The sequence below is a fragment of the Neophocaena asiaeorientalis genome, unplaced genomic scaffold (assembly GCF_003031525.2).
Source record: "Neophocaena asiaeorientalis asiaeorientalis breed wild unplaced genomic scaffold, Neophocaena_asiaeorientalis_V1.1 scaffold313, whole genome shotgun sequence".
NCBI lineage: Eukaryota > Metazoa > Chordata > Mammalia > Artiodactyla > Phocoenidae > Neophocaena > Neophocaena asiaeorientalis.
The window spans coordinates 95,590-122,028 of NW_020175412.1; the positions used below are offsets into that span (position 1 = coordinate 95,590).

At 42.9% G+C, this 26,439-nt stretch overlaps 1 protein-coding gene across 2 annotated transcripts in view; it reads right to left on the bottom strand.

Annotated features, from left to right (window-relative positions):
• The window catches only part of PFKFB1 (6-phosphofructo-2-kinase/fructose-2,6-biphosphatase 1), an 83,693-nt gene that overhangs the window by 10,506 nt on the left and 46,748 nt on the right, over window positions 1-26,439 (bottom strand). For both annotated transcript variants that reach the window (XM_024767184.1, XM_024767183.1), the window contains exons 2-9: window positions 16,632-16,757; window positions 12,689-12,782; window positions 11,830-11,896; window positions 10,458-10,532; window positions 9,959-10,015; window positions 7,931-8,052; window positions 4,802-5,009; window positions 1,908-2,054 (exon numbers count right to left, since the gene is read on the bottom strand). In XM_024767184.1, coding sequence (XP_024622952.1) covers window positions 1,908-2,054; window positions 4,802-5,009; window positions 7,931-8,052; window positions 9,959-10,015; window positions 10,458-10,532; window positions 11,830-11,896; window positions 12,689-12,782; window positions 16,632-16,757 — 896 coding nt within the window. The remainder of the gene's footprint in view (window positions 1-1,907; window positions 2,055-4,801; window positions 5,010-7,930; window positions 8,053-9,958; window positions 10,016-10,457; window positions 10,533-11,829; window positions 11,897-12,688; window positions 12,783-16,631; window positions 16,758-26,439) is intronic.

Genomic DNA, 26,439 nt, shown 5'->3' on the forward strand with positions numbered 1-26,439 from the left:
CTCACAACAGTAGTTTGAATATTAGAGATAATATATGTAAAAGAGACTAGTACAGAATGTACAAGGCACATTTTAAAAACTCAATCAATAGAATATATTATTATATTAATTAATATTATTTAGATTATACAGTAATTTAAATAGATTAATTTAATCTAATGTTTTTAGATTAATATATCTAATTATTAATATATTACTGAATTGAAAAGAAACCAGAAAATTAGACATCATTCTAAATTCTTCCTTCTTCCTTACCCATCCCCTCATAGCTAATTCCTGAGATTCTTCCTCTTAAATTTCTCTCAGATATATTCCTTTTTCTTCCCTCTCCATCTGCACTGCTATGACCTTAGTAGGTCTACACACACACACACACACACACAATTCCCTCTTTCCTTATTCTGCTTTCTCTGCATGACATACTATTCCTGATCCTCTCTCTCTGGCTCACTGTTACTCACCCCTTAGGCTTTAGCTAGGCATCACTTCCTCTAGGCAGATCATGGCTGGGTCAGATACCTTGCCCCAACATCTGTGTGCCCACATTCTAACCCATCAGAGCCTGTATCATGCACACTATTTTGCATTCCTCTGTCTACCCTGTTTTTTTCTGAAAACCCAGTGAAGACAGGAACCAATCTCTGTCTCCAGCACTACTCCAGAGCCTGAAATGGAGTAGGTATCCAATAAATGTTTACACCACATGTGGGCCAGAAACAAACAATAACTGAACAATTATGATGAACTGTTGGCTTGCATGTATTTTATAACAAATATATGTGATATGTATAACAATGCTGTATATCCCTTTTCTAAATATGTGTGCCTCTGTACATCTACAGTTAAGCATATATGTCTTATGTATACACAAACATACTTCTCTGTATTTATCTAGCAGGCAATCAGGTTAACCTACCTACACACAAGTTATCCACATCTGTAGTGAAGCTTTTACTTTAGTGTCTAACCTGAGGTCAGTGTACCTACAGTGCAGGTGAGACAATGGAGAGGAAACACCTTCTCAAGAAGCTCATGGAAAAACCTGACTCTAATGAGAGACTGCCATGTCACGAGGGTCATATGAAATATTTACCAAATTCTTCTTCTTCATTTCATCTCCAATATATATATGGGCCATCACACCCTCACCTCTTGCCTAGACAAATGCAGCCATCTCCATACCGGTATGCATTCTCACTCTGGCCTTCTTCTCACCTAGTCTCCACACATGACCAGAGTGGTCTTTTTTTAAGAAAATGTGAATCACATTCAGGCCACTCCTCCTTGACTTAGACCACATCAATGGCTTCCCATTTTTAGGGCAGCATCCAAATCCCTCAACATGGGCTATAAGGCCTTATAAGCTGTCTTCATTTCCAACCTCATCTCCCTTCTCTCCAGACCTCACACTCACTGTCCCAGACTCTCTGCTATTTTTCCTCAGTTCCCTAAACATGCCATGCTCTCTTCTTACCTCTGGGCTTTCACATGAACTGTTCCCTATTTCTCAAATTAAAATTATCCCTCACCCCAGTCCATTTTGCCTGCTTCTTGTCTCATCTCCAGCTTCCTCTAGGAAGCTTTCCTTTTAAATCTTCCACCACTGTCTTGTCAAGAGTACCCTCACCTTCTGAGACTCTATAGTCCCTTGTACTTCCCCTCTCACAAACTTTTGTCACATGCAAAGCAATGTCTTATTCACGGCCTGCCTTTGAGCTCCATGAGAGTAAATACCTTGTCTGTTCTGGCCTTCACTGGATCCCCAAGACACAGAACAGTGTTTAGCACAAGAAATGTTTGTTGAATTAATTAGGTTCCCCATATGAGCCAGAGTAGAGGCAATCCAGGGGATAAGCCTAGAGTCAAGCCTCACCATCCACAGGGAAATCCATCCCCCTCCATCTCACCGCATCAATCTCATTCAGGGCCTTCCACTGCTCATAAGGAACACCCAGGGCTTCAGCTGTCTGGATAGTCCTCTTCATGTGGCTGGTCCACACCTTCAGGGAGCTGATGCCCTGGGACTGAATGAAGTTGGCCAGGACATAGGCATACTGGGGAGTAGGGGTGCAAAGGAGGAGAGCAGGGGAGAAAGAGAGATGAAAGAAGACAGGGTGACCATGAGAAGAATTTCAGATCTGCCACAAATAATGGAGTGACGATGAACAAGCAAAAGTAGAGTTTAAATATTCCCAATTTATAAAAAGTCATACTCTTGCCCGTGTGACTAAGAACCAAGGGAATAGAGAATATGTGTATTTATGTGTGTATATGTGCATATGTGTGCGTGTGCATTCACTGATGTTTGCTCACAGAACCTCCTACTTGATTGTTCATTTATTCAAACAGCCCACCTCTAACATTTGTGGAGCCTGGGACAAAAGTACAAATGGAAGCACTCCACTCATAGTCTACTTCCCTCCTTTTCCCATTTCTGCTCCATCCTGCACTCCTAGGTGCCTTGAGTACACATTTATGGATAATCCAGTCACAGGAACAAGTTCTGTCCACACCATATCTCCACCAATCTCCATAACACACAAACAGTAACCCCTTGGCCACCCCTTTGCCTAGGGGTGAACACTTCTGTGACATGGCCTTTTCTCAGGTGAACAGACTCTGGGATGTGCCCATGTAGGTAATGGAAGAAGACTCTGGGCAGGAAATTCTAGTGTTCTGGGTACTCTGAGTGTGGTCTGGAATTGTATGGGGGTGGGATGTGGGGTACATTTATCTTTGACGCTGTGAATTCTCATTGTTTGAGCAGGGGACCTGGTACCCAGGTTCTAAGGGCATTCAAACATTTACTGAGTGTGTGTGGCCATGTGCTGCGTACTGGGGTGTCCTGTTATTAAGACATGGTCAGTCCAGTAAGGGAAACAGTGACAGCACGAAAAGGAACCACTTAGGTTTGTGGGAACCCAGATGAGCAAGTGGTTCACTATTCTTCTGCATACAGGCATGTTATTCATCACAGATGGTGTGTGAGGAACATCTGCACAAATGTACAGATACAGGCACACATTTTTATGTACAAATATAGGCATTGTGTACACACATTCTAATTATGGATTATGAGTCAGCAGTCAGTGTGCTCTGGTGGAAGGAGTGCTGACTGGGAGACAGGCGATGGGGGTTATGCCCGTGTGGCCTGGGACGTGTCCTTGGCCATCTCTGGCCTCATATCTCCTGCCTATAAAATGCAAACAGCGTTAGCTCACTCAGCCTGGTCTCTGTGAGTGTCACATTGGATAGTGGACGGGGAGCACCCAGAGCACTCCCTGGAACATAGTAAGTGAGAGCTACTGTGATTGGTGGTGGGCGACAGTTGATGGGAAACTGCTTTGTAAACAATGCATGGTGCACTGTGCCCTTTAGCATGAAGGCTGGGGCCAGGTGTGTGCATGTACATGTGCACACTTGTGTTCAAGGAGGCATGTTGGGTGGAGATGGCCACGTGTCCAAACTGGGTGCTAAATTTGCAGGCAAAGCCACGGACAGCCCTAACCAAGAGACCCCTGGCTGTAGGTGGTGCCACGGGCTAGGGTGGCTCCTCCAGTGGTCTCTGACTCTGCGAGAGAGGCGAGAGTCAGAGGTCAGAGTCTACCTCGAGGGGAGGCTACCAGTCTGAAAGCAACAGAAAATGATCCAGGAGGACCAGGCCTTCCGGTGTGATGCCTTGCCTGTGATACTGCCAGCTCTGCAGTGGGGGAGGCTGAGGAGCAAGCATAAAGGCCTGGTTTTCAGTCCTGGCTCTGTCCTTTACTGGCTGTGTGACCAGGGGCCACTCTCTGTTCCTGTGTGGGCCTCAGCCTCCACATCCATAAATCAGTGACAGTAATGGCCACTGCACAGAGCTGCTATGAAGATTAAATGAGGCCACACATGTGGAAGCAGATGGTGCCGTGAATGTGCAGAGGTGTCCAATAAGAGAGGACACTCCCTCCCTCCTGCACCTCATTTCCCACTTGTTCCACCCCAAGCCATCCTCCCAGCAAGAACAATAACTGTGTTAACAAGCCCAGGGTCAGGGCCAAATATGGGAAAATGTGTCTCTTTAATTGGCCAGCACCCATAATGTGCAGCTCACTATTCTCAGCTACAAAGAGACTCCCACCGTGAGGGTCAGAGATGGGCCAGAACTGGGGGGGATGGAGCCCAGGTGACCTGACTAGGAGGGCAGGAAAGGACAGGGGAGGGCTTCCTGGACCAGCTCATGGAGCAGGAGATGTGTCCTGGAAGGGGTGGAGCAGGGAGGGCAGAAAAGAAGCGGTAACTAGTGGGGGACAAGTGCTGACCCTGTGATAACCTGTAGTGGGGGTTTGGGGGAGTAGAATCAGCCCTGAGTAATGGAGGAGAAGACGGATTCAAAGGTGGGGCACTTTAAGGCAGGTATCTGTGCAAATGATGGTCACCAGCTGACAGAGGGGACAGAGGAGGACAGCCTCGGTGGGGAAACTGCACAAGCAAAAGCACAGTGTTGTGAGAAAGATGAGGGGACCAGTCAGGCAGGAGAGAGGGTGCTTATTGTAATGGGGCTGGAGGAGCAGCCAGATCTGGGAAGGCCTGGAGGACCAGGACCAAGCCACTGGACTTGCAGATGCTGTTGGCACTTGGGAGCCATTCAGTGGGTCAAAACTGAGTGGCTGATGGGGTGGAAGAGCAAGAGTGACCAGAACCTGCTTTTATCCTGCCACTGAGTACCCCCATCCTCAGGACCCAGGCAGCAGCCACCCCACCAACCCACAGCCCACCTGGACCATACCAGCCAACACCTCTGAGTGCATGGGGCCATCCCTACCTGCTTGCCCCGAGCTGAGAGGCCAGAGTCACCTCCGATGCGGCCTCTGAGGTTGAGTTCACTCTCACCGTGCCGGCATAGGTAGATGGAGCGGGGTGTGACGTGGATGTTCATGAGATAGTAGACTGTGCGGCTCTGGATGTGGTCCTGCACTCGGTTCACCATGTAGCGTGTGCCCACGTCGAAGATCTTGATGTAGGACAGGTGGCTGGGCCAGCCCAAGCAGGAGCAAGGGCAGCTCAGGGGCTGATGGTGGAGAGGCTGATCCCAAGAGAAAGCCCCAACCACACACCCTGCCTTCAAGCTTCCTCCATAACCCAGCTCTCACCTACCTTTCCTCTGACAAGGTGCTATGCCTTGCCCAGGTCTGGGTACCTGTTCTAGAGACTTGGTTCCTGGTCACTCTGAGGAGCTCATTGCCTGCTACCATCTCCTTTTCTCTCCTTTCCTCAATCTCAGTTTGAGCCAGACTGTCTTTTTACTTTCACTCCTCACACTTCAGGCATCTAGCGTTCTCTCTTTTGTGGTTCACACTGCTGACATACTCAGAGAGAAACAGTAATCCTCTGTGTCCCTGACTGTCTCCAACATCTCACAGGCCACTTGCATTTGCTGACCATTTTGTGTGTATGTATGCACCTGGCAGGGGTGGGGGCTTCAAAGTGCATAAATCCTCATAACCATCCTAGGAAGCAGAGATTATCTCTGATAGGTGAGGAAACTGAAACACAGAGAGAGGAAGTGATTTGCCTAATGTCAAACTCTCCAACCATCTCATCTACGACTCTCAGAACTTAAGTAGAAAATATCTGATGTAGCCTTGTTGCCTTGTTTCTGGTACTAGGTCCTGAGTGGCTCTAGGAGAACTTCCAAATTCTGTAGCTTAGTCTGACATTCTACGTGCCTTCATACACTGGTCCTGCTTTGCCTCACCTCAGTGTTCCATGTCTATGCTCATAACTTCTCTGTTTCATTCTAGCCTTAATGCTTTTGCTGAAATATTCTCTGTACTCCTCTACTTTTATTCAGATTTAACTAGGCCATTGCAAGGTACTGTTCTCTTTCCTTGAAAATATGTTATTTGCCTGATTTCCAAAGTTGAGCTCCTATGCATCCATCCTTCAAGAACCAGTACATTCACTCTCTTTAGAAAGTTTTCTTTGAGCCCAGGATCATATGAAGTCATTTAAAGGTACTTCACATCAAAAGTCTTATAGTAGCTAATGCTTACCCCCATTATGTGTAATTTAAAATAAAAATTATAAGCTATATTATAACATGAAGAAGGTCTACTGAGTTCTGGTTATATTTTTTTCTGTTTTGACTACCTTGATGCTGTTTTTGAAATACAAACTATTAAAAGTTTTCAAGATTTTCTTTTCTTATTTTTGGTGGACTCTACCTTGCTGGTGCCCTAAACGCATGTCTAGTCCACCTACTGGGTAAACATGTTCTTCCAGATCTTTTCCTCCCAGTTGGACTGGGTCCCCTCTTCTGTGTTCCCCCACCCCACTTGCTTTACCATCACCACAATTCTGGTCAACTGCATACTCATTGTCTTCCTCAACCAACTGAGCATTCTATCAGAACAGAGAGATAGATAGATCTTCCCTCTTTGGGTTCCTAGGGCACAGCTTAGGAGTGGGCCTTGATGCATGGATTGTAAATGTCTGTTGATGGAAAAACGATTAGATAAAGCCAACTTTCAGAATCAGTTGTCCTCAGACCCAAACTGATTCATCAAACACCGAGTACCTGCAGCAGTCTAGGCCAAAGGCTAGGGGCTTTCTCAATGCTGTTCTTTCATTTTAGCTCCCCTCCTTCAAACTTCTTCCACCATATGTTACTATTCATACAGTGCCTTTGTGGAAATTTGAAAAAGTTTCCCCTACTCCAGTACATGTCTTGGTGAGAAAAACAAGTGTACCCGTGACCTGGCACAGTGAACAATATTCACAATTGTACACAAGGTCCTGCCCCTTGACCTGAGTATCTAAGCCTCATGTGACACTTTTATGATATAGGGATGTGGGAGGAGGATAACCATGATGGAAGTTTGAAGACAAGAATTTGAGTATATATTCTGCTACTCACTCATTGTGTGGCCTCAGGTAAGCCCTTGCCCTGCTGTGGGTCTGTTTCCCCATCTAAGAAGTGAGGCAGTAACAATGGTCACCTCTGGGGACTTTGGTTGGACAAAGTTGGAAGGATGCTCTTTAAACTTCTTTGGGTGGTGATGACTGTTAGAAGCCTCTTTATACTTCTTACTTGGGGCCCAAAGGGTCTGAGTGACCAGGGTCTCTTCTCATCACAATCCATTTTGAAAGAAAGTGAGGTTCTGGGTATACCCTACGTCTAAAACTCACATCTTCCCTGTACTGCCAGCTAACACCTCTCCAATCTTTAGTTGGTATTGTGAATGAAAGTTTCATATTTTTAATGTATCTTCCCATATGTCAAAGCACTATGGAAGCTATCTGAGGATAGAACCTACCTCTCTTGCCCTTATTTACACCCCCGATGTACACCATAGCCCAAAGAATCCAAATACTTACTGGTTGAAGGTGCATGCATGTTGTGAAAACAGACATGATTAAGAGACAGAATATGTAGTTAGAATCCTAGCTCTACCCCCTGACTTGTGGTGGAAGCTTGAGCAAGTGGTTTCAGCTCTATAAGATGCAATCTCCTCTTCTTGAAAATTTATGATCATAAGACCTATTTCAGCCTCCTTAACAGGGATGCCGAGGGGATTCAATGAAACAAAAAAGGTGAACATGTTTGGAAGCTGAAATGTCATCCATGTGTGAAGAATACTTTTGAAAACATAACAGCAACAACCACAGGAGAGAGGTATTTCTCCCCCCCTGAGATCAGGGTCCTAATATGTCCACATTGTTCAGGAAAACACTACTTCAAGCCCCTTATGATGAACACCTTACACAACAAGGAATCACCACCTCATGGATAATTAGAGCTGGGAGGGCCCTTGAAGACAAATCAAGTACAGTTTCCTGATGTTACAAATAAAGTTGAGGCCCAGAGAAGGAAGGCATTCCTCCAGGTCCTACAGGACATCAAAACCGGGCTAAGGATCCTGACCTTTACTTTGGGGTTCTGGGTTCTTACCTGTCTAGTTCATCATCCAAGGGTTGGTAGTTGACCTCATAGCACTCAATTCTCTTTAGAAAGTCTTCCAGAACCTTTTCACGGTCACAGTCTATGTAATCAGGGCTGCCAAGTTTCACTTGCTGGAAGAAGGGAGAAAGATGGAAGAACCATGGGAGACAGAGAATCCGACAGTGCCCTTGGGAAGAACCCTTAGAGATCACTGAGTACAGCATTCCTCATCATAAAGATGAGGAAGTTGAGACTTGGAGAAAGGTTCTTGCCCAAGTGTACAAAATCAGTCAGTTGAAGAGAATCTGTACTGTGTTAACACCCCATTCCTTATCCCTGTGTGCTCAAACAAGGTCTGTTACATTATATTCAGTTCACACACTGTTTAAGAGAAACATTTATAAGTGGCCTGGAAATTGTGGTGTGAGAAATGGTTGAAGAAAAGGAACAGGAGATCTTGGCTGGGGATCATAATGGCTTACATGTATTGAGTGTTTACTGGGATAACATGGCATATATTGGCTTTAGATTTCTGAGGGGCTGGCAACTCCTAATCCCTTAATATATCTACCTTCTCCACCCACATTCACCATCTCAGTGAATGTCACTATCATCTACTCAAGTCACCTGAGCCTAAAATGAATCTGGGAGTCATCCTAGATGTGTCTCTTTCTATCATCCCCCACCTCTTAGAAGGTACCAAATCTTCCCCCCTGTATCTTCTAAATATCTCTCCAGCTGACCTCCATTCTCTTTCCTGGATGCTCACTCTAGCTTTGTGACTGGTTACTCTGTCTATAGCCTAGTTACTTTCCCATACTAGCAGCCAGAAGGATATTTCTAACATGCACATCTGAATATGGAATTCCTCTGCTTGAAACCCTTCACCATTTCCTCACATCTTTTAGGACAAAGTATGAAATATTTTAGCAGGTGACTCATGGCTTGTTATGATTGGGTCCCAAATGATTTCTTCATCCTTCTCTCCCATTGCCCCTCTAGAGCTCCACACACTTTGCTTTAGACAACCTAAGCTATTTCTAGTTCCCCATAGATGCCATACTTAGTATATGCTATCCCCCTATTTTCCATTCTTTACTTGCCAAATTCTTATGCATTCTTCAAGATAAAGGTCAGCTATTACTTTCATTGAGAATCCTTCCCATGCAAGGTTAGGTCCTCAACACTGTGCTGCCACAGCCTCCTTTGTTTCTTCATCTCAGCACTGATCTCACAGAATTATGTCTACAAAATTGTCAGTCTCCCTCACTAGACTGTGAGCTCAAGGGCCAGGCGCTCCCCTATCTAGTTCTGTCTCTAGTGCCCAGAATGGTTCAACCCAGGTGTATGTATTCAATTTATGTTTAATCAACAAATGGATGGATAGGTGGAGGGATGAAAAGGAAAGAGAGTACTTGGACATATTCTATGCCTCAAGAGGCAAAATTAGGACCAATGAGTGGAAATTACAGGGAAGCAGATTTCAGATTGATTGGACTGCACTTAATGAAGGCAATGAACTTCCACACTGGAGGTACAAGGAGAAAATCTACACAAACAATTAGCTAAGATTTCAAGTTTCTGATGAAGTGTTGAAGGAGGTGACCTTTAAGGTCACCTCTGTCCCCAAGATACAGTAATTTAATGAAATAGGGAACAATAAAATGTAGTGAGTGAACTAAATCTAGACCACATGCCTAGAAACTGTAGAAAAGAGCAGTGATAGCTCTGATATGAATTGTGGGTCAGAAAAAAGAGCTTTCAAGGCAGACATCCAAGCTTGAGGTCCAGTTCTACCTCTTCCTGACTGTATGAACACTTGACAACTTACCTCTCCTCTTGGAACCTTAGCTTCCTCTCCAATACTTAAAGGAATTTCACAGAATCATTGTATGCCAGGATGATCAGGGAATACTTCCTATAGGAAGTGGGAGGAGAAGCTCAGGGAAGATACCTCCTTTAACAGCACAGAGGTATTTCTAGGTATGATCCAAATCTGAGACAAAATAAGAAGGAAAGGTGACTGGTGCTCCTTACCCTGATGTTTTCTGCAATGACATCAGGGTCATTACAAATGGACTCGATGAAAAAGACCTATAAAAGAAACAGAAGAAAGATTTCCAGCAAGGAATTATGTTTGGTAGGAGTCAAACATAGCTTGACCCCTTCTCAATGGCTCTGAGTCATCTTTAGAGGTATCTCTGACAACATAATTTCATACAGTGGTGCTTTCAGGATTCTGAGTTTTATGAGTCAGATTGGCCCTGAATTGTAGTGGTTCTCTCTCCTCCTTACTCATATCCACCCCCACAGTGTCAGCTTGTCAGCAATTATCTTCCATTGCCTAATGTGGCACCTCTTCTTTCCTGTTCCGTTCTGTTTTGATGCTTCTAACTGTGACCTGGAAAATCCTACAACTAAATTAAAATGCTGACCCTATGGTAGCTGATTTGGCATCTCTTCCTCCCCTGGTTTGCCTTTCTTTGGTGTTTGTTAAATGAGTAGGCTCTACATAAGAGTTAGAGAGTTACTCTACCTTGTAACCATGTTCTTTAGCAAACTGCAGAATCAGTGACCGTCGTTCTCTGGTAGTGTTGGTGGCATCAAAAACCTAGAGGCACACGATGAGATTGGTTTGCTCTGAATCTGGCTCTGATAGAATGCCTACTTTTTGACCATCCCTGTGCCAAGTAGAGGGCTTCCAGAAGGAGATAAAACTTGAACAGGGTTTTCAAGGATTTGGAAATGGCTTATATCAATTTCTCAAGCACTCATTGAGCCCTCACTGCCTGCCCAGAAATGTAGCAGACTCTGTAGACATAATAAAGCAAGAGGAAAATGGTGGGGGTTTATTAGAGTTATTTTACAGGTAAAGTAGCTGAGGCTTAGAAGAAGTGTTTGCCTTAACCAATGTCACAGAGAGACAAACTGTCACAAACTCTGACAAAGCAGAGTTGGAACCGATTCTCTCAACTCCTAGGTGAAGCTTCTTCCTTCGCTATCACTTTGGAGCTCTTTGAAGCCCTTTTAGAATTTGCGACTCCCAAAGGTCTATGAGATTAAATTGATTAAGTGTTTAGTTAAATCTCTAGAACTTAAAAATGTTTGTATTGCAGTCAAATTCTAGTGTAGTCCTGCTGAATTCTTGGGGATGGAGTGGTAGTGTATACTGGTTAAGAGTGTAGATTCTGGAGACTTCCCTGGTGGTCCAGTGGTAAAGAATCAGCCTTCCAAAGCAGGGGATGCAGATTCGATCCCTGGTCAGGGAACTAAGATCCCACATGCCGCGGGGCAACTAAGCCCATGTGTCACAACTACTGAGCTCGCGTGCCTCAACTAGAGAGACTGCGTGCCACAAACTACAGAGCCCACACTCTCTGGAACCCGCGTGCCACAACTACAAAGCCCATGCACCCTGGAGCTTGTGCGCCACAACTAGAGAAGAGAAAACCCGCATGCCACAATGAGAGAGAAGCCTGTGCAGCGCAGTGAATAGCCCATGCACCGCAATGAAAGATCCCACGTGGTGCAACAAAAGATCCTACAAGCCTCAACGAAGATCCCATGTGCTGCAACTAAGACCTGACACAGCCAATAAATAAATAAATAAATAATTTTTTAAAAAAAAGAAAGAAAAAAGGAGTGTAGATTCTGGAGCTATACAACCTGTATTCCAGTTCTGGCCTGCCGCCTTGGTAAAATATTTAATTATTTAATCTCTCTGCACGACATTGTTCTGGGCTATAAAATGGAGTATAATAACAATACCTATCTCATGGGGGAGGGTGGAAATTAAATAAATATGTGCAAAGTGCTTAGAACAATGTTTAGAACATAGTAAATGCTCAATATATATTAGCTCTTCTCCAACCCAGCAGAAACCTAAGAAAAAATGCAAATTTCTTTACCGCAACATGACCTTCCTCACAGCTGAGATAGTTATGGACATCTTTCAGGGCTGCTATGGCACATTGCCTGAAAAAGATGAAGAAAGAAACAGAAACAACCATTATACCCCAAATGGGCTCCTCTCTATTTTTCTGAATTATCTTTTGCACTATCTCTTAGATGTCCTACATTAAATTATTCATCTGTTGAATATCTACAACGGGTGTCCTATATTCTAGGTACAAGCACAGAGAGGTCACACAGTTGAAAATGGCTCTGTGTAGACATTTTAGGTGCAGGTATAAAGTAACATACCCAGGAAAAGTTTACTAATGACAGAGCCATAATATTAAGGGTTCCAAGAAGAGCCTGAATATATGGTCTGTGAAGGAGAAGGCATTCCTGGCATATGTAACAGGGCAAGCACAGGTAATAACGTGGAAATGTATTTATGCTTTTGGCAAAAATCTGGTTAGTGATTACTCTTTGCTGAGTTCTATTAAGAGGATATGGATCAATAAATGAGACCAAGGCTCTGTTCTGGAAGTGCTCAGAGTCTTGTAGAGGAGAGACAACTTGAGGTTGAATGGATGAGACTGGAGTGGGCCAAGCTACTGAGACTCTTATTTTAAATTCTAGGCTAAGTTTCCACTCTCTCTTGTCAGAAGTAGGAAACTGTTAAAAATTCTTAAGCAGGGGATGGATATGACCAGAAATAAGCTTTGGTTAAGATAGTAGAAGGGCTGTCCTAACCACCCTTTGAGACTCTAGGTGGACTCCTTGCTAACCCAAGTTGCTCTGCCCTACTCCCCCATCATTTGAACAAAAGTCTCCCTCAGCCAGGGGGCAACACATGTCTTTAAAATATTAGGTACTCACTTCCTGATAAGTAGGGCCTCCATGTTGTCTGGGAGAAAGAATTCGTAGTTCTTGTAGCTCACTGCCTCTCGTCGATACTGGCCTAAATTAAACACTGAAAGCAGGAGCCCTGGTGAAGAGGTTGGGAAGATCCCAGTGGCAAAATAATGTCCTTTCTTGGAGGTAGCTCAGAGGTAAAAGAAGGTATAGTTTGTAGCTATATAATATGTTTACAAAGCTTCAAATTATGGCTATCAGCTCATTTACTCCTTACAACAACCCTGGAAAGTAGGAATCATCATTCCCATTTATAAATGAGAAAATCAAGGGAGTAACTCTCATAGCTAATAAGTGGAGAGATGGGAATCAAACCCAGGACTGTTTGGTTCCAAAGCTGGTGATCTTTCCACTATTCCATTTAATCATAAACTCCAAACCTTTTAATGCCCATAGTATTACTATATATTATTACTGTGTTCTGTACATTACTGCATTGGAAAGATAAAGAAATTGGGACCCAGGGAGTAAAATCAGTCATCAAGGGTCAAACATTGAGTCAGCTGGGGACATAACTAGACTGGGCCTCCTGAATCCTAGTCCAATGTTATTACATTTTCTGTATCAAGACAGAGAGTCTAGATTTATTGCCTTCTTTAGGTCACACTTTCTCATTTGTAATGGTGAAAAATCAGAGAGGAGGGAAGGAAAGGGGGAAAGAGGGGATAATAGGCAAAGAGGTAATGTAATATTTTCTTCATTCATCCAATAAATAGTTTCTCATGCCTACTTTGTGAATCAGGACATGAGTTCTGGGGGTCAGAGATGAAACAGATCTGCATGATGGGGCCCCAAGGAGCTCACAATCTAGCATGTAGGAAAGAGAGTAAACAGTAAATCAGTAAACAGAGAGCTCTCACCCAGTGTGTTAAGTGCTCTGACAGAGCCATGCAAAAGAGCAAGGAGGAAGGAAAGACTAACTAAGCTTGGGGTGATCTCAGATGGTTTCTTGGAAAAAGCAGCATTTGTACCAGTCTTTATAGGAAGGCAGGCCGTTTATTGGCAGGCATGGGGTATGGGAGAGGGGAACAAAGACATTCCAGGTAGAGGAAGAGTTTGAGCAAAGGTATGGCATTGGCAGGAGGCAGAACATGAGACATCCACTGTAACTGAGGCCTGTGAGGCTGTCAGAGACTGACTGTGGAGGGCCTTGAATGATAGGCTAAGGATCTTGGATTTAAACCTGCAGGCCAAGGGAACCCTTGGTGGCTATAGATATGGTCATCTTGGCATTTGAAACATCACTCTGAGGGCCTCTGTGCAAGTGGAGCAGGTGGGAAGCAGGTGCATTAGAGCAGAGACACATCTGACACCGTCCCATGTGCCCCTATGCTCAGCAGAGGCTCCTCAGAGCCTGCAGTCCTACAAGAACTACTCCTTCTTCCCTTCTCTTCTTCCAATGTTCTACTGCTCCCACAGGACACACCCAGCTCAAATACACCCTATCTGGAAGCTTTCACTGCCTTCCAGTAGGTGATTTCCTCTGTGAGGCCCGTCAGTATCCTGCTCTGGGATTCTTCAGTGATATGTTGTATTCTTATGCATCCCAGCCAGATGGAGAAATCTTCAAGGACAGGTTGAGAATCTCATCCAGTTTTGCATCTCCAGTGCATAGTATGGGTTTTGGCACATGGAAAACCACTGGGGAACTCTTCACCAGTGAATTCGAGAAAGAGAAAGTACATGAAGAGAAAGAAGAAATGGGAGAAGGGGAGGAGAATACTTGGAGAGAGGGAGGGAAGGGGGCAGAGCGATAGGGTGTTGGTATGGTCAAGGGAAATAAGAGGAAGAGTGTAGAGGAGAGCACAGGGCCACTGTGGGTTCTTTCTTCTTCCCATCAGTAGCACCAAGTATCAGACCTGCCACAGTGAGTGTCAGGCTTTGGAATCAACCAGATGTGGGTTCATATTCTGGTTCTATCACTTAGTGACCATGTGCCTTTAGACAAGACACGTCACCTCTTGGGAATTAATTTCATCAACTGTGGAATGGTGATACAACTAGTTCTTCCTACATGGGTGTTTTAGAACTTAAGAATAGAGTCTGTCATACAGAGTGAAGCAAGTCAGAAAGAGAAAAACAAATACCATATGCTAACACATATATATGGAATCTAAAAAACAAACAAACAAAAAGGTTCTGAAGAACCTAGGGGCAGGACAGGAATAAAGACACAGACATAGAGAATGGACTTGAGGACATGGGGAGGGGGAAGGGGAAGCTGAGACCAAGTGAGAGACTGGCATGTACATATATACACTACCAAATATAAAATAGATAGCTAGTGGGAAGCAGCTGCATAGCACAGGGAGATCAGCTCTGTGCTTTGTGACCACCTAGAGGGGTGAGATAGGGAGGGTGGGAAGGAGATGAAAGAGGGAGGGGATATGGTGATATATATATACTTATAGCTGATTCACTTTGTTATACAGCAGAAACTAACACGACATTGTAAAGCAATTATACTCCAATAAAGTTTAAAAAATAGATGTGAGTTCTTTGAGGGCAGGAATCCAACATCCAACAAGGGCCTTGGCACAACTGTGTGCTCAGCAAATAATTACTGACTGAGTGAGCAAGTGATTGCCCAAGAAGAACTGCTTTCCACACTGGGGAGAAGTGCTCCATTCCACTAGAGACAGAGGCTAAGCACTTGTGTACCAGTGTACCGGTAAAGGAGAAACACAGTCCCAGTAAAAATTTTCAGCTAAGTTGATATACATTAAAAGCATCAATATAGTGATCAGGGGATAAATAAAAACTTTTGGTAGACTTTCTTGTATTTACTGATTTTATTCTGAATTACGTATGATGTAGGGGGCACCCTAACTTTTAGCGTTTAGAGACTCTAAATGTCTTAATTTGGTCCTACTTAAGCAATAGAAATTAACATGATCTAGTCCCCTACCCCAGAGCAGCTCCTGGGGAGAGAGACCCAGACACACAACACACTACAAAAACACACTATGTAACTAAGGTTGGCATAGAGGGGTCTGTAGGAAGCATTGGTGTGGGATCCCAGAGAAACATAGTCCTCCTAAGGGCAACAGAGGAATCAAATAGGAATGGAGATACAGTGTGGGGGATAGAGAAATCAAATGGAGAATAGAAAAGAATGATTGCTGAATAAGAGGTAGTAAGCAGAAAAGAGATCACATTGGGGAGAAAGGAAAGCTGGAAGTAGGGAGTGAGGGAGGAGGCTGACAGGCAGGGAAGGAGACCCCTCTGGAGGCGGAAAGAGGCAGGATCACTTCCGGCTGGGGAGGGGGAGCAGATAGGCTCAGACCTAAGGAGAGGCTTGGAGAGAGCGGACGCCTTCTGGACGGGAGAGGTGAGCTAAAGTGCCCTGCTTTACTGAAGACCTTGTGGGGGACTCCAGGCTGGGGCTTTGAGGTGCTTGACTCCACACACCCCTAAAATTTAAAGAAAACCTTAAGGTTGTGAAGAAATGGTAATGCTAATAAGAATAGCATTTTTGGTGTACAAGTAATAATAAAGGTGATAAAAGTAGCATGTTACTCATAGGGTTTTTTTGAGGTCTTACAAAAATAGTGCTCCTTGAAAACAGATATTTAATCTTTGTAGTTTTCTTATGCTTAGCAGCTATCACGGGATTGGGCACAGATTACGTACTTAAGAAATTGTAAACATTTATGAGGTTAGTGGTGGTGGTGGTGGTGGTGTTGGTGGTGGTGATATAGTAGTAGTAGTAGTAGTAGCAGTAGTAGTAGTAGCAGTTGTAGTAGAGCAGCAGCAGCAGCAGTAATAGTATTAGTCCTAATACTGTTAATAATGTTTTGAGACATTCCTTTACTCGTGGTTTTGCCCTTTTGAGGTCAGCTACCTTACTGTATTTTCCATAATTGGCCTATAGAGGGCTGTAGAAGAAAGGCTTTGAGGGACATACCTTTAGTCGGTGTTCCTATCCAGTTGAGATACCGTGTGAGCTTCGTGGAGATGTAGGTCTTTCCTCGAGCTGGTAAACCCACCATTATCACCATCGTGGGGGAATTTGTAAACTGGGGTATGGATGCTGGAAGACAAACAGAGCCTCAAATCTTATCCCCAGGTTCACATGATATTCTGGTATCAACTCAGAGCTGTAGAATTGGAATGAGCATCTCGCCCACCATTAGGACAAGGAAAACAAAAACTGGAAAATTGCAAATTGTCCTCTATTGAATTCATGAGCAAACTGAGATTGCAATGCTAAAAGCTAACCCAAAATCTGTAGACATAGGCATCTACAGGGAACAATAGGGCCCAGGTACTTGCTTATCTTTTGCAGATACTACTGAATAATATGTAAAGTCATAAGAAGATAACAGTTAAAATTTGTTAATGAATTGCTAAAAGTTGGTTGTGTGTTAGTGTGAGAATGTGAAACCCCTGGGGGCTGTAGACATAGGTGGTTTTGAATCCTTTTGCAGACTTTCCCCCTAAGAAGTCCACCAGGTGCTGGCAGGGAAGAATAAGAATCCGGAGAAAGATATCCTATAGTTCTGGTTTGGGGAGGGAAACAGAACAGCATCCATTGCTGAAATTGTGCCCAAAGCATTCTGCCTTTATACACTGCAGAACAAAGGCCTTAACCCTCACAGGGAAAGGTAATAAAACTGTAGTCTGAGCGCACTGGTGGAAATTCACTGCAGCTAGCAGAGAGGAATACCCAACACCACTAAAACTCTGCCCAGACCAATCTACTCTATCTCCCCTAGGGAAAACAAGCCTTGCTCTGCAGAAGGAATGGCAATAGGAACTGAGGGCACAGGTGGAAACTCACCACCACAGGTGAAGGAGAAAATTTGAAAAAATGCTATAACCCAGGAGGGATAGGAATATGTGCTAGGCTCACAGTTATATTTAGAGGAGGGGCAGGAACATTTGGGAAAGTCACACCTCTATGACTCAGGATAAGCCTGCCTAAGACTGAGACTTAATCAAAATAACATAGTATGTCCTTAGTCCCCTATTCTCCACTACAAGGCTAAAATAAATCAAGTAAAATAATAGCAGACTTTATTTTTAAAGAATGCAAGAGATAAGTTGCCTCCAGAGAGCAGCACAAAGGGAAGAATCAAGGAAAGAAAAAACATAGTCTGAAGAGACAAAAAAATCATCAGGACAAGACTCAGTTATGACACATTTTGGAATTTCCAACAGACAACTTAAAATAGTTGTGATTAATATGTTAAATACTTTTCTATATTGGAAAAGTTAGACAACATGCAAGATCAGATAAGATAGCAGCAAGGGATAAAATGTATAAGAAAGAATCATACGTAAATACAAGAGAAAAAACACATTAACAGATCCGAAGAATGCCTTCAGTGTGCTTATTAGTGAACTAGACACAGCTGAGGAATAAGTGAAATTGAAGCTAGAACAATAGAAATTACACAAACTGAAATGCAGAGTAAAAATAAAGGGTAAAAAAAGAAAACAGAACAAAATATCCAAGAGCTTTGGGACACTATCAAGTTAGAATACTAGAAGGAGAAGAGAGAGAGAATGGAGAAAAAATATTTGAATAAATAATTGCTGAAATTTTTAATAATTAGTAATTGACATAAACCCCAGATCCAAGTATCTCAGAGAACACAAAGCAGGGTAAATAAAATTTGTAAAAGAGCCACATCACACCCAGACATATCAAATTCAAACTGCAGAAAAACAGGCAAAATAAAATATTGAAGGCAGTCAGGGAAAAAGGGTGGAGGGAACACCTTACTTATAGAAGAACAAGAACACAAGACCTCGTACCAGAGTCAAATAAGCCAAAAATAGTGGAATGAAACCTTTAACATACTGAAAGTAAAAACCCTGCCAATCCAAATCTAAATTCAGCAAAAATGTCCCTCAAAAATAAAGGCAACCTCCTTCCCACCCTCACTCCCTCCATCCTTTCTTTCTTTCCTTCTTTCTTTCTTTCCTTCTTTCTTTCTACTTCTACTAATTATTTCTTTCTAAATTTTCTCCCTTTTATTCTGAGCCGTGTGGATGAAAGGCTCTTGGTGCTCCAGCCAGGAGTCAGGGCTCTGCCTCTGAGGTAGGAGAGCCAACTTCAGGACACTGGTCCACAAGAGACCTCCCAGCTCCACGTAATATCAAGCAGTGAAAATCACACAGAGATCTCCATCTCAACACCAACACACAGCTACACTCAACAACCAGCAAGCTACAGTACTGGACACGGTATGCCAAACAACAAGCAAGACAGGAACACAACCCCACCAATCAACAGAGATGCTGCCTAAAATCATAATAAGTCTACAGACACCCCAAAACACACCACCAGATGTGGAACTGCTCACCAGAAAGCCACGATCCAGCCTCATCCACCAGAACACAGGCACTAGTCCCCTCCACCAGGAAGCCTACAAAACCCACTGAACCAAACTTAGCCACTGGGGACAGACACCAAAACAACAGGAACTAGGAACCTGCAGCCTGCTAAAAGGAGACCCCAAACACAGTAAGATAAGCAAATTCGTTAACTATCTTAAATGAAAATGGACAAAATGCTCCCACCAAAAGACACAGATTGGCTGAATGGATACAAAAACAGGACCCATATATATGCTGTCTACAAGAGACCCACTTCAGACCTAGAGACACATACAGACTGAAAGCAAGGGGATGGAAAAAGATATACCATGCAAATGCAAACCAGAAGAAATCTGGAGTAGCACTTCTCATATCAGACAAAATAGACTTTAAAATAAAGACAATTAGAAGACACAAAGGAGGACACTACATAATAGCTACCTTAAGAAACAGGGAATATCTTGAATAAACAACCTAACCTTGTACCTAAAGCAACTAGAGAAAGAACAAAAAAAACTCAAACTTAGCAGAAGGAAAGAAATCATAAAAATCAGATCAGAAATAAATGAAAAAGAAATGAAGGAAACGATAGCAAAGATCAATGAAACTAAAAGCTGGTTCTTTGAGAAGATAAACAAAATTGATAAGTCATTAGCCAGACTCTTCAAGAATAAAAGGAAGAAGACTCAACTCAATAGAATTACAAATGAAAAAGGAGAAGTAACAACTGACACTGCAAAAATACAAAAGATCATGAGACATTACTACAAGCAACTCTATGCCAATAAAATGGACACACTGGAAGAAATGGACAAATTCTTCAAAATGGACACCCTGCCAAGACTGAACCAGGAAGAAATGGAAAATATGAACAGACCAATCACAAGCACTGAAATTGAAACTGTGACTAAATATCTTCCAAAAAAAAAACTTCCAACAGAACACTCTATGACATAAATCACAGCAAGATCCTTTTTGACCCACCTCCTAGAGAAATGGAAATAAAAACAAAAATACACAAATGGGACCAAATGAAACTTCAAAGCTTTTGCACAGCAAAGGAAACCATAAACAAGACCAAAAGACAACCCTCAGAATGGGAGAAAATATTTGCAAATGAAGCAACTGACAAAGGATTAATCTCCAAAATTTACAAGCAGCTCATGCAGCTCAATAAAAAAAAATCATACAACCCAATACAAAAATGGGTAGAAGACCTAAATAGACATTTCTCCAAAGAAGATATACAGACTGCCAACAAACACATGAAAGAATGTTCAACATCATTAATCCTTAGAGAAATGCAAATCAAAACTACAATGAGATATCATCTCACACCAGTCAGAATGGCCATCATCAAAAAATCTAGAAACAGGGCTTCCCTGGTGGCGCAGTGGTTGAGAGTCCGCCTGCCGATGCAGGGGACGCGGGTTCGTGACCCGGTCCGGGAAGATCCCACATGCCGTGGAGTGACTGGCTGGACCCATGAGCCATGGCCACTGAACCCGCGCGTCTGGAGCCTGTGCTTCGCAATGGGAGAGGCCAGAACAGTGAGAGGCCCGCGTACCACACACACACACAAAAATCTAGGAACAATAAATGCTGGAGAGGGTGTGGAGAAAAGGGAACACTCTTGCACTGCTGGTGGGAATGTGAATTGGTACAGCCACTATGGAGAACTGTATGGAGGTTCCTTAAAAACCTACAAATAGTACTACCATATATCCCACTCTTGGGCATATACCCTGAGAAAACCATAATTCAAAAAGTGTCATGTACCAAAATGTTCATTGCAGCTCTATTTACAATAGCCCAGAGATGGAAACAACCTAAGTGTCCATCATCGGATGAATGGATAAAGAAGATGTGGCACATACATACAATGGAATATTAGTCAGCCATAAAAAGAAATGAAATTGAGCTATTTGTAATGAGGTGAATAGACCTAGAGTCTGTCATACAGAGCGAAGTAAGTCAGAAAGAGAAAGACCAATACCGTATGCTAACACATATATATGGAATTTAAGAAAAAGAAAATGTCATGAAGAACCTAGGGGTAAAACAGGCATAAAGACACAGACCTACTAGAGAATGGACTTGAGGATATGGGCAGGGGGATGCGTAAATTGTGACAAAGCAAGAGAGAGGCATGGACATATATACACTACCAAACATAAGGTAGATAGCTAGTGGGAAGCAGCCGCATAGCACAGGGAGGTCAGTTCGGTTCTTTGTGACTGCCTGGAGGAGTGGGATAGGGAGGGTGAGAGGGAGGGAGATGCAAGAGGGAAGGGATATGGGAATATATGTATATGTATAACTGATTCACTTTGTTATAAAGCAGAAACTAACACACCATTGTAAAGCAATCATAGTCAAATAAAGGTGTAAAAAAAAAACTCTAAATAAAAAAAATAAAGGCAAAATAGACTTTTTTTCAAACAAAAATGGGAAATTCATCAACAGCAGATGTGTCTTATAAGAAATATTAAAGGACATTATTTATGCAGAAGGGATATGATATAGGTCAGAAATTGGATCTACATAATTTAAGTGAGAGCATTGGGAAAGGAATACGTGAAGGCAAAATATATCTTTTTATTTTCCATATTCTTTTTTTTTTTTTTTTTTTTGTGGTATGCGGGCCTCTCACTGTTGTGGCCTCTCCCATTGCGGAGCACAGGCTCCGGACGCACAGGCTCAGTGGCCTTGGCTCACGGGCCCAGCCACTCCGCAGCATGTGGGATCTTCCCAGACCGGGGCACGAACCGGCGTCCCCTGCATCAGCAGGTGGACTCTCAACCACTGTGCCACCAGGGAAGCCCCCATATTCTTAATTGTTCTAAAAATTAACTGACTGATGTAGAAAAAAGGGAACCCTCATACGCTGTTGTTAGGATTGTAAACTGGTTCAGCCACTATGAAAACAGTGAGGGTTTCCTCAAAAAGTTAAAGCTAGAACTACCATATGATCCAGCAATTCCATTTTTTTGTATTTATCTGAAGAAAACAAAAAACACTAATCACAAAAGATATATGTACTCCCCTGTTCATTGAAGCATTATTTACAATAGCCAAGATATGGAAGCAATCTAAGTGTCCATCAATAGATGAATGGATAAAGAAGATCTGTTATATATATATATATATGTATATATATATATATATATATATAATTTATATTATATGTATACATACAGTGGAATATTATTCAGCCATAAAAAATGAATCTTTGCCTTTGCGACCTCATGGATGGATCTACATGGTATTATGTGAAGTGAAATAAGTCAGACAGAGAAAGACAAATACCATATGTTCTCACTTATATACAAAATCCAAAAAATCAAACAAAAAATGAAAACAGACCCATAGATGCAGAGAAAAAATGGATGGTTGTCAGAGGGGAGGTGGGGGGTGAATAGATAAAGAGGATTGAGAGGTACCAACCTCCAGTTATAAAATAAATAAGCCACAGGGATGTAATATGCAGCATAAGGAATATGGTTGATAATATTGTAATAATAATAACTTTGTATGGGGACAGATGGTTACTAGACTTACCATGGTGATCATTTCATAATATATGCAAATGTTAAGTCATTATGTAGTAAACCTGAAACATAATATTGTATCTCAACTATATTTCCAATTAAAACAACACAACTGTTTAAAGCAATAATAGTAACAATGTATTGGGTGTTTATAGCAAACGTAAAAATTAAATGATTACAATGGTGACACAAGGGAAGGGAGTAAGATTGGGAATATTCTTTTGTAAGGTATTTGGACTACATGCAAAACAATATAGTGTTATTTGAAGATGAACCCAATTATTTTAAACTGTACATTGTAAACCCTAGGGAACCACTAAATTTTTTTAAGATATATAAATTATAAGTAAATAGAGGAGATAAAATGGGATCATAAAAATACTCAAATAAAATAGGAAAAGTCGAAAGAGAGAGAAAGAGAACAAAGAACAAATGCAATGAATAGAAAAACAGCAAGATGGTAGATTTTAATCCAACTGTATTAATAATCACTTTGAGTGTGAATTTTCTAAACACACCAGTTAAAAGACAGAGATTGTCAGAGTGGACAAAAAAGCAAGAATCAACTAGAAGCCATCTACAAAACACATGCAGCTGGGTCCAGTTCTGGGACCTTCTTTTATCTCTCACTAACTAACTCGAATATAAAACCTTGATAGAATTCATGAACACCTATTTAAAAACTGAAAAGTAAACATAGGCAGATGGATTGGGAAGAGATCAGAGTTTGAAATACCACCTAAATGGCTGAATTCAACATTATTTTTTTCCCTCCAGAATCCTAAACCTGAATTGGACATGATATGAAACCCAGAGGTGAGCATTGTTTAACAGTCAGAGGGCAATACAGGAGACACCTTGATGTTATGGCCTAAGGAGTGGAAAAGAGAACTCCTAAATGTGAGAATGTGAGAAATTCCTACGATTTTATTTACTCTACTTCTGTTTTGGTCCCACAGTGGGAGTAGTGACAGCAAAAGTAGCCCAGAAGCAAGAATGGTCCATAAAGGGAACTGCCAGTAATCAAAAATCTCAGGGATAAGGTCCTTTCTCTAGGTGGAGCCATGGCATCAAGGGGACAAAACTAAACTTCATACTAATTTTTCCTCTCTCTCTCCTGCAACTTGTTTCTGGGAGTGATACTACCAAGAAAGTGGGTGGTTTCTGAACAGAGGACAGAAAATGGGAGCCTAGAGAAATGGAAAGTACTGAAAAACTATATGGGAGAGGGAACAGTTTAGAAAAGAAATTACGAAAAGCGATTTTGAACTGCTGGGCTCACGTTTGATCTGTGAGTGCTTTGATGTGACCCTAATTAGCCTACCAAAGATTTGGAAAGTGAATCATCCCAAGTTCCACACTGACCACTAGGTGGTGCGCACACCGTACTGGTCTAAACAGTACTACGAAAGTTTCAAAAATGTTCAAAAAATTGGAACCCCAATACACAGAAGGGTAAAACAAAAACATCAATCTCCATAGGATAAAAATAATACTCTTGGTCTTAAATGATATTTACAATGTCCACAATACAAACTAAAATCAATCAAGATACAAATAACTATGAAATCTCAACTCACATGAAAAAAGACCATCAACAGACATGAATCATGAGATGACACAGACGATGGAATTGTCTAAAATTATCTATTATAAAAATTCTTGAATGAGAGACCAGATCAAGATGGCAGGGCAGTAGAATATGAATCTCACCTCCTCCCACAAATACATCAAAAATATACCTTCATGTGGAATGATTCTCACAGAATATCTACCGAACGCTGGCAGACTCAGACCTCAGACTCCTGAAAGGGCAAGAAAATCTCCATGTAACAGGGTAGGACAAAAGAAGAAAGAGGAAAAGAAAGACTGAAAGAAATTGGGGCAGGACCTGCACACCTGGGAGAGAGCTGTGAAAGACGAAAAGGTCCCACACCCTGGGAAGTCCCCTTACCTGCAGGGAAATCAGCCAGGACAGAGGGAGAGCTTCAGAGCCTTGGAGGAGAGTGCAGCAGCTAGTTTGAAGCAGCCAGAACAGAGAGAAACCTGCACAGACGGTATCAGAGCTACCTTGTCACATTATCCCGGGGTGCAGAGACAACAGAGAGAACACTGCCCAGTGAGAACCCAAAGAGGTATGAGCCAGGCAGAATTGGATAGTTCAACTGCAGGGATTCATTGATCTGCATTCACTAGTGCCTTCAACTACTCTCTAGGATATTTTCCATGATATCTTTCCTTTTCATGAAATGGGCCAGAAAACGTATGCTGTGGAGAACCAAAAGAAGTGGTGAAGAACAAGGGGTGTCACTGAACCTGGTAATGAGAACTCAGTGAACTGCTGGTCTGTTCCTCTCCCTCCAGAAAGCTGTACCTTAGAATTGTGTGAAACCACCTGTTCATACTTCAGGGTTCTTCCATAAAAAAAGATTGGTTATGGGGGTTGGAGACAAGATGGTGGAGTAGAAGGACTTAAGCTCACCACCTCTCACAGAAGCACCAAAATCACAACTAACTGTTGAACAACCATTAACAAAAAAGATAGGAACCTACCAAAAAAGATATTCTACATCCAAAGACAAAGTAGAAGCCACAAAAAGATGGTAGGAGAGGCACATTTGCAATGCAGTCAAATCCCATACCCACCAGGTGGGTGACCCACAAACTGGAACAAAACTATATTGCAGAGGTTCTCCCACAGGAGTGAGAGTTCTGAGCCCTGCATCAAGCTTACAAGTCTGGGGGTCTGGCATTGGGAGGAGGAGCCCCCAGAGCATTTAGCTGTGAAGGCCAGTGGGGTTTGATCACAAGAACTCCACAGGACTGGTGGAAACAGAAACTACTCTTACAGGGTGCACACTAGTTCTCATGTGCCCCAGGACCCAGGGAAAAGCAGTGACTTCTGAGAGGAGCCTGGTTCAGACCTACATGCTGGTCTTTGAAGGTCTCCTGGGGAGTTACAGGGTGGCTGAAGCTCACTGTGGGAACAAGGACAGTGGAGGCAGAGACTCTGGGGAGTATTCATTGGCATGAGCTCTCCTGGAAGCTGCCATTTTCGCAGCAAGACCTGGCTCTACTCAACATCCTGTAGGCTACAGAGCTGGGAGGCCTCAGGCCAAACAACCAACAGGGCAGTAACACAGCTCCACCCATGAGCAGACAGGCTGCCTAAAGTCTTCCTGAGCCTACAGCCACCTCTAAACACACCACTTGCCACAGCCCTGTCCACCTGAGGGACAAGATCCAGCCCCAACCAACAGTGGTCAGGCACTAGTCCCTCCCACCAGGAAGCCTGCACAAGCCTCTAGACAAGCCTCACCCAGCAGGACGCAGACACCAGAAGCAAAAGAAATGACAATCCTGCAGCCTGCAGAACAGAGACCACAAACACAGAAAATTAGACAAAATGAGACAGCAGAGGAATATGTTCCTGATGAAAGAACAAGATAAAACCCCAGGGACTTCTGGGAAGATGGCAGAAGAGTAAGACGCGGAGATCACCTTCCTCCCAACAGATACACCAGAAATACATCTACACGTGGAACAACTCCTACAGAACACCTACTGAACGCTGGCAGAAGACCTCAGACCTCCCAAAAGGCAAGAAACCCCCCACGTACCTGGGTAGGACAAAAGAAAAAAGAATAAACAGAGAGAAAAGGATAGGGACGGGTCCTGCACCAGCAGGAGGGAGCTGTGAAGGAGGAAAAGTGTCCACACACTAGGAAGCTCCTTCGCGGGCGGAGACTGCGGGTGGTGGAGAGGGGGAGCTTCGGAGCCGCAGAGGAGAGCACAGCAACAGGGGTGTGGAGGGTAAAGCGGAGAGATTCCAGCACA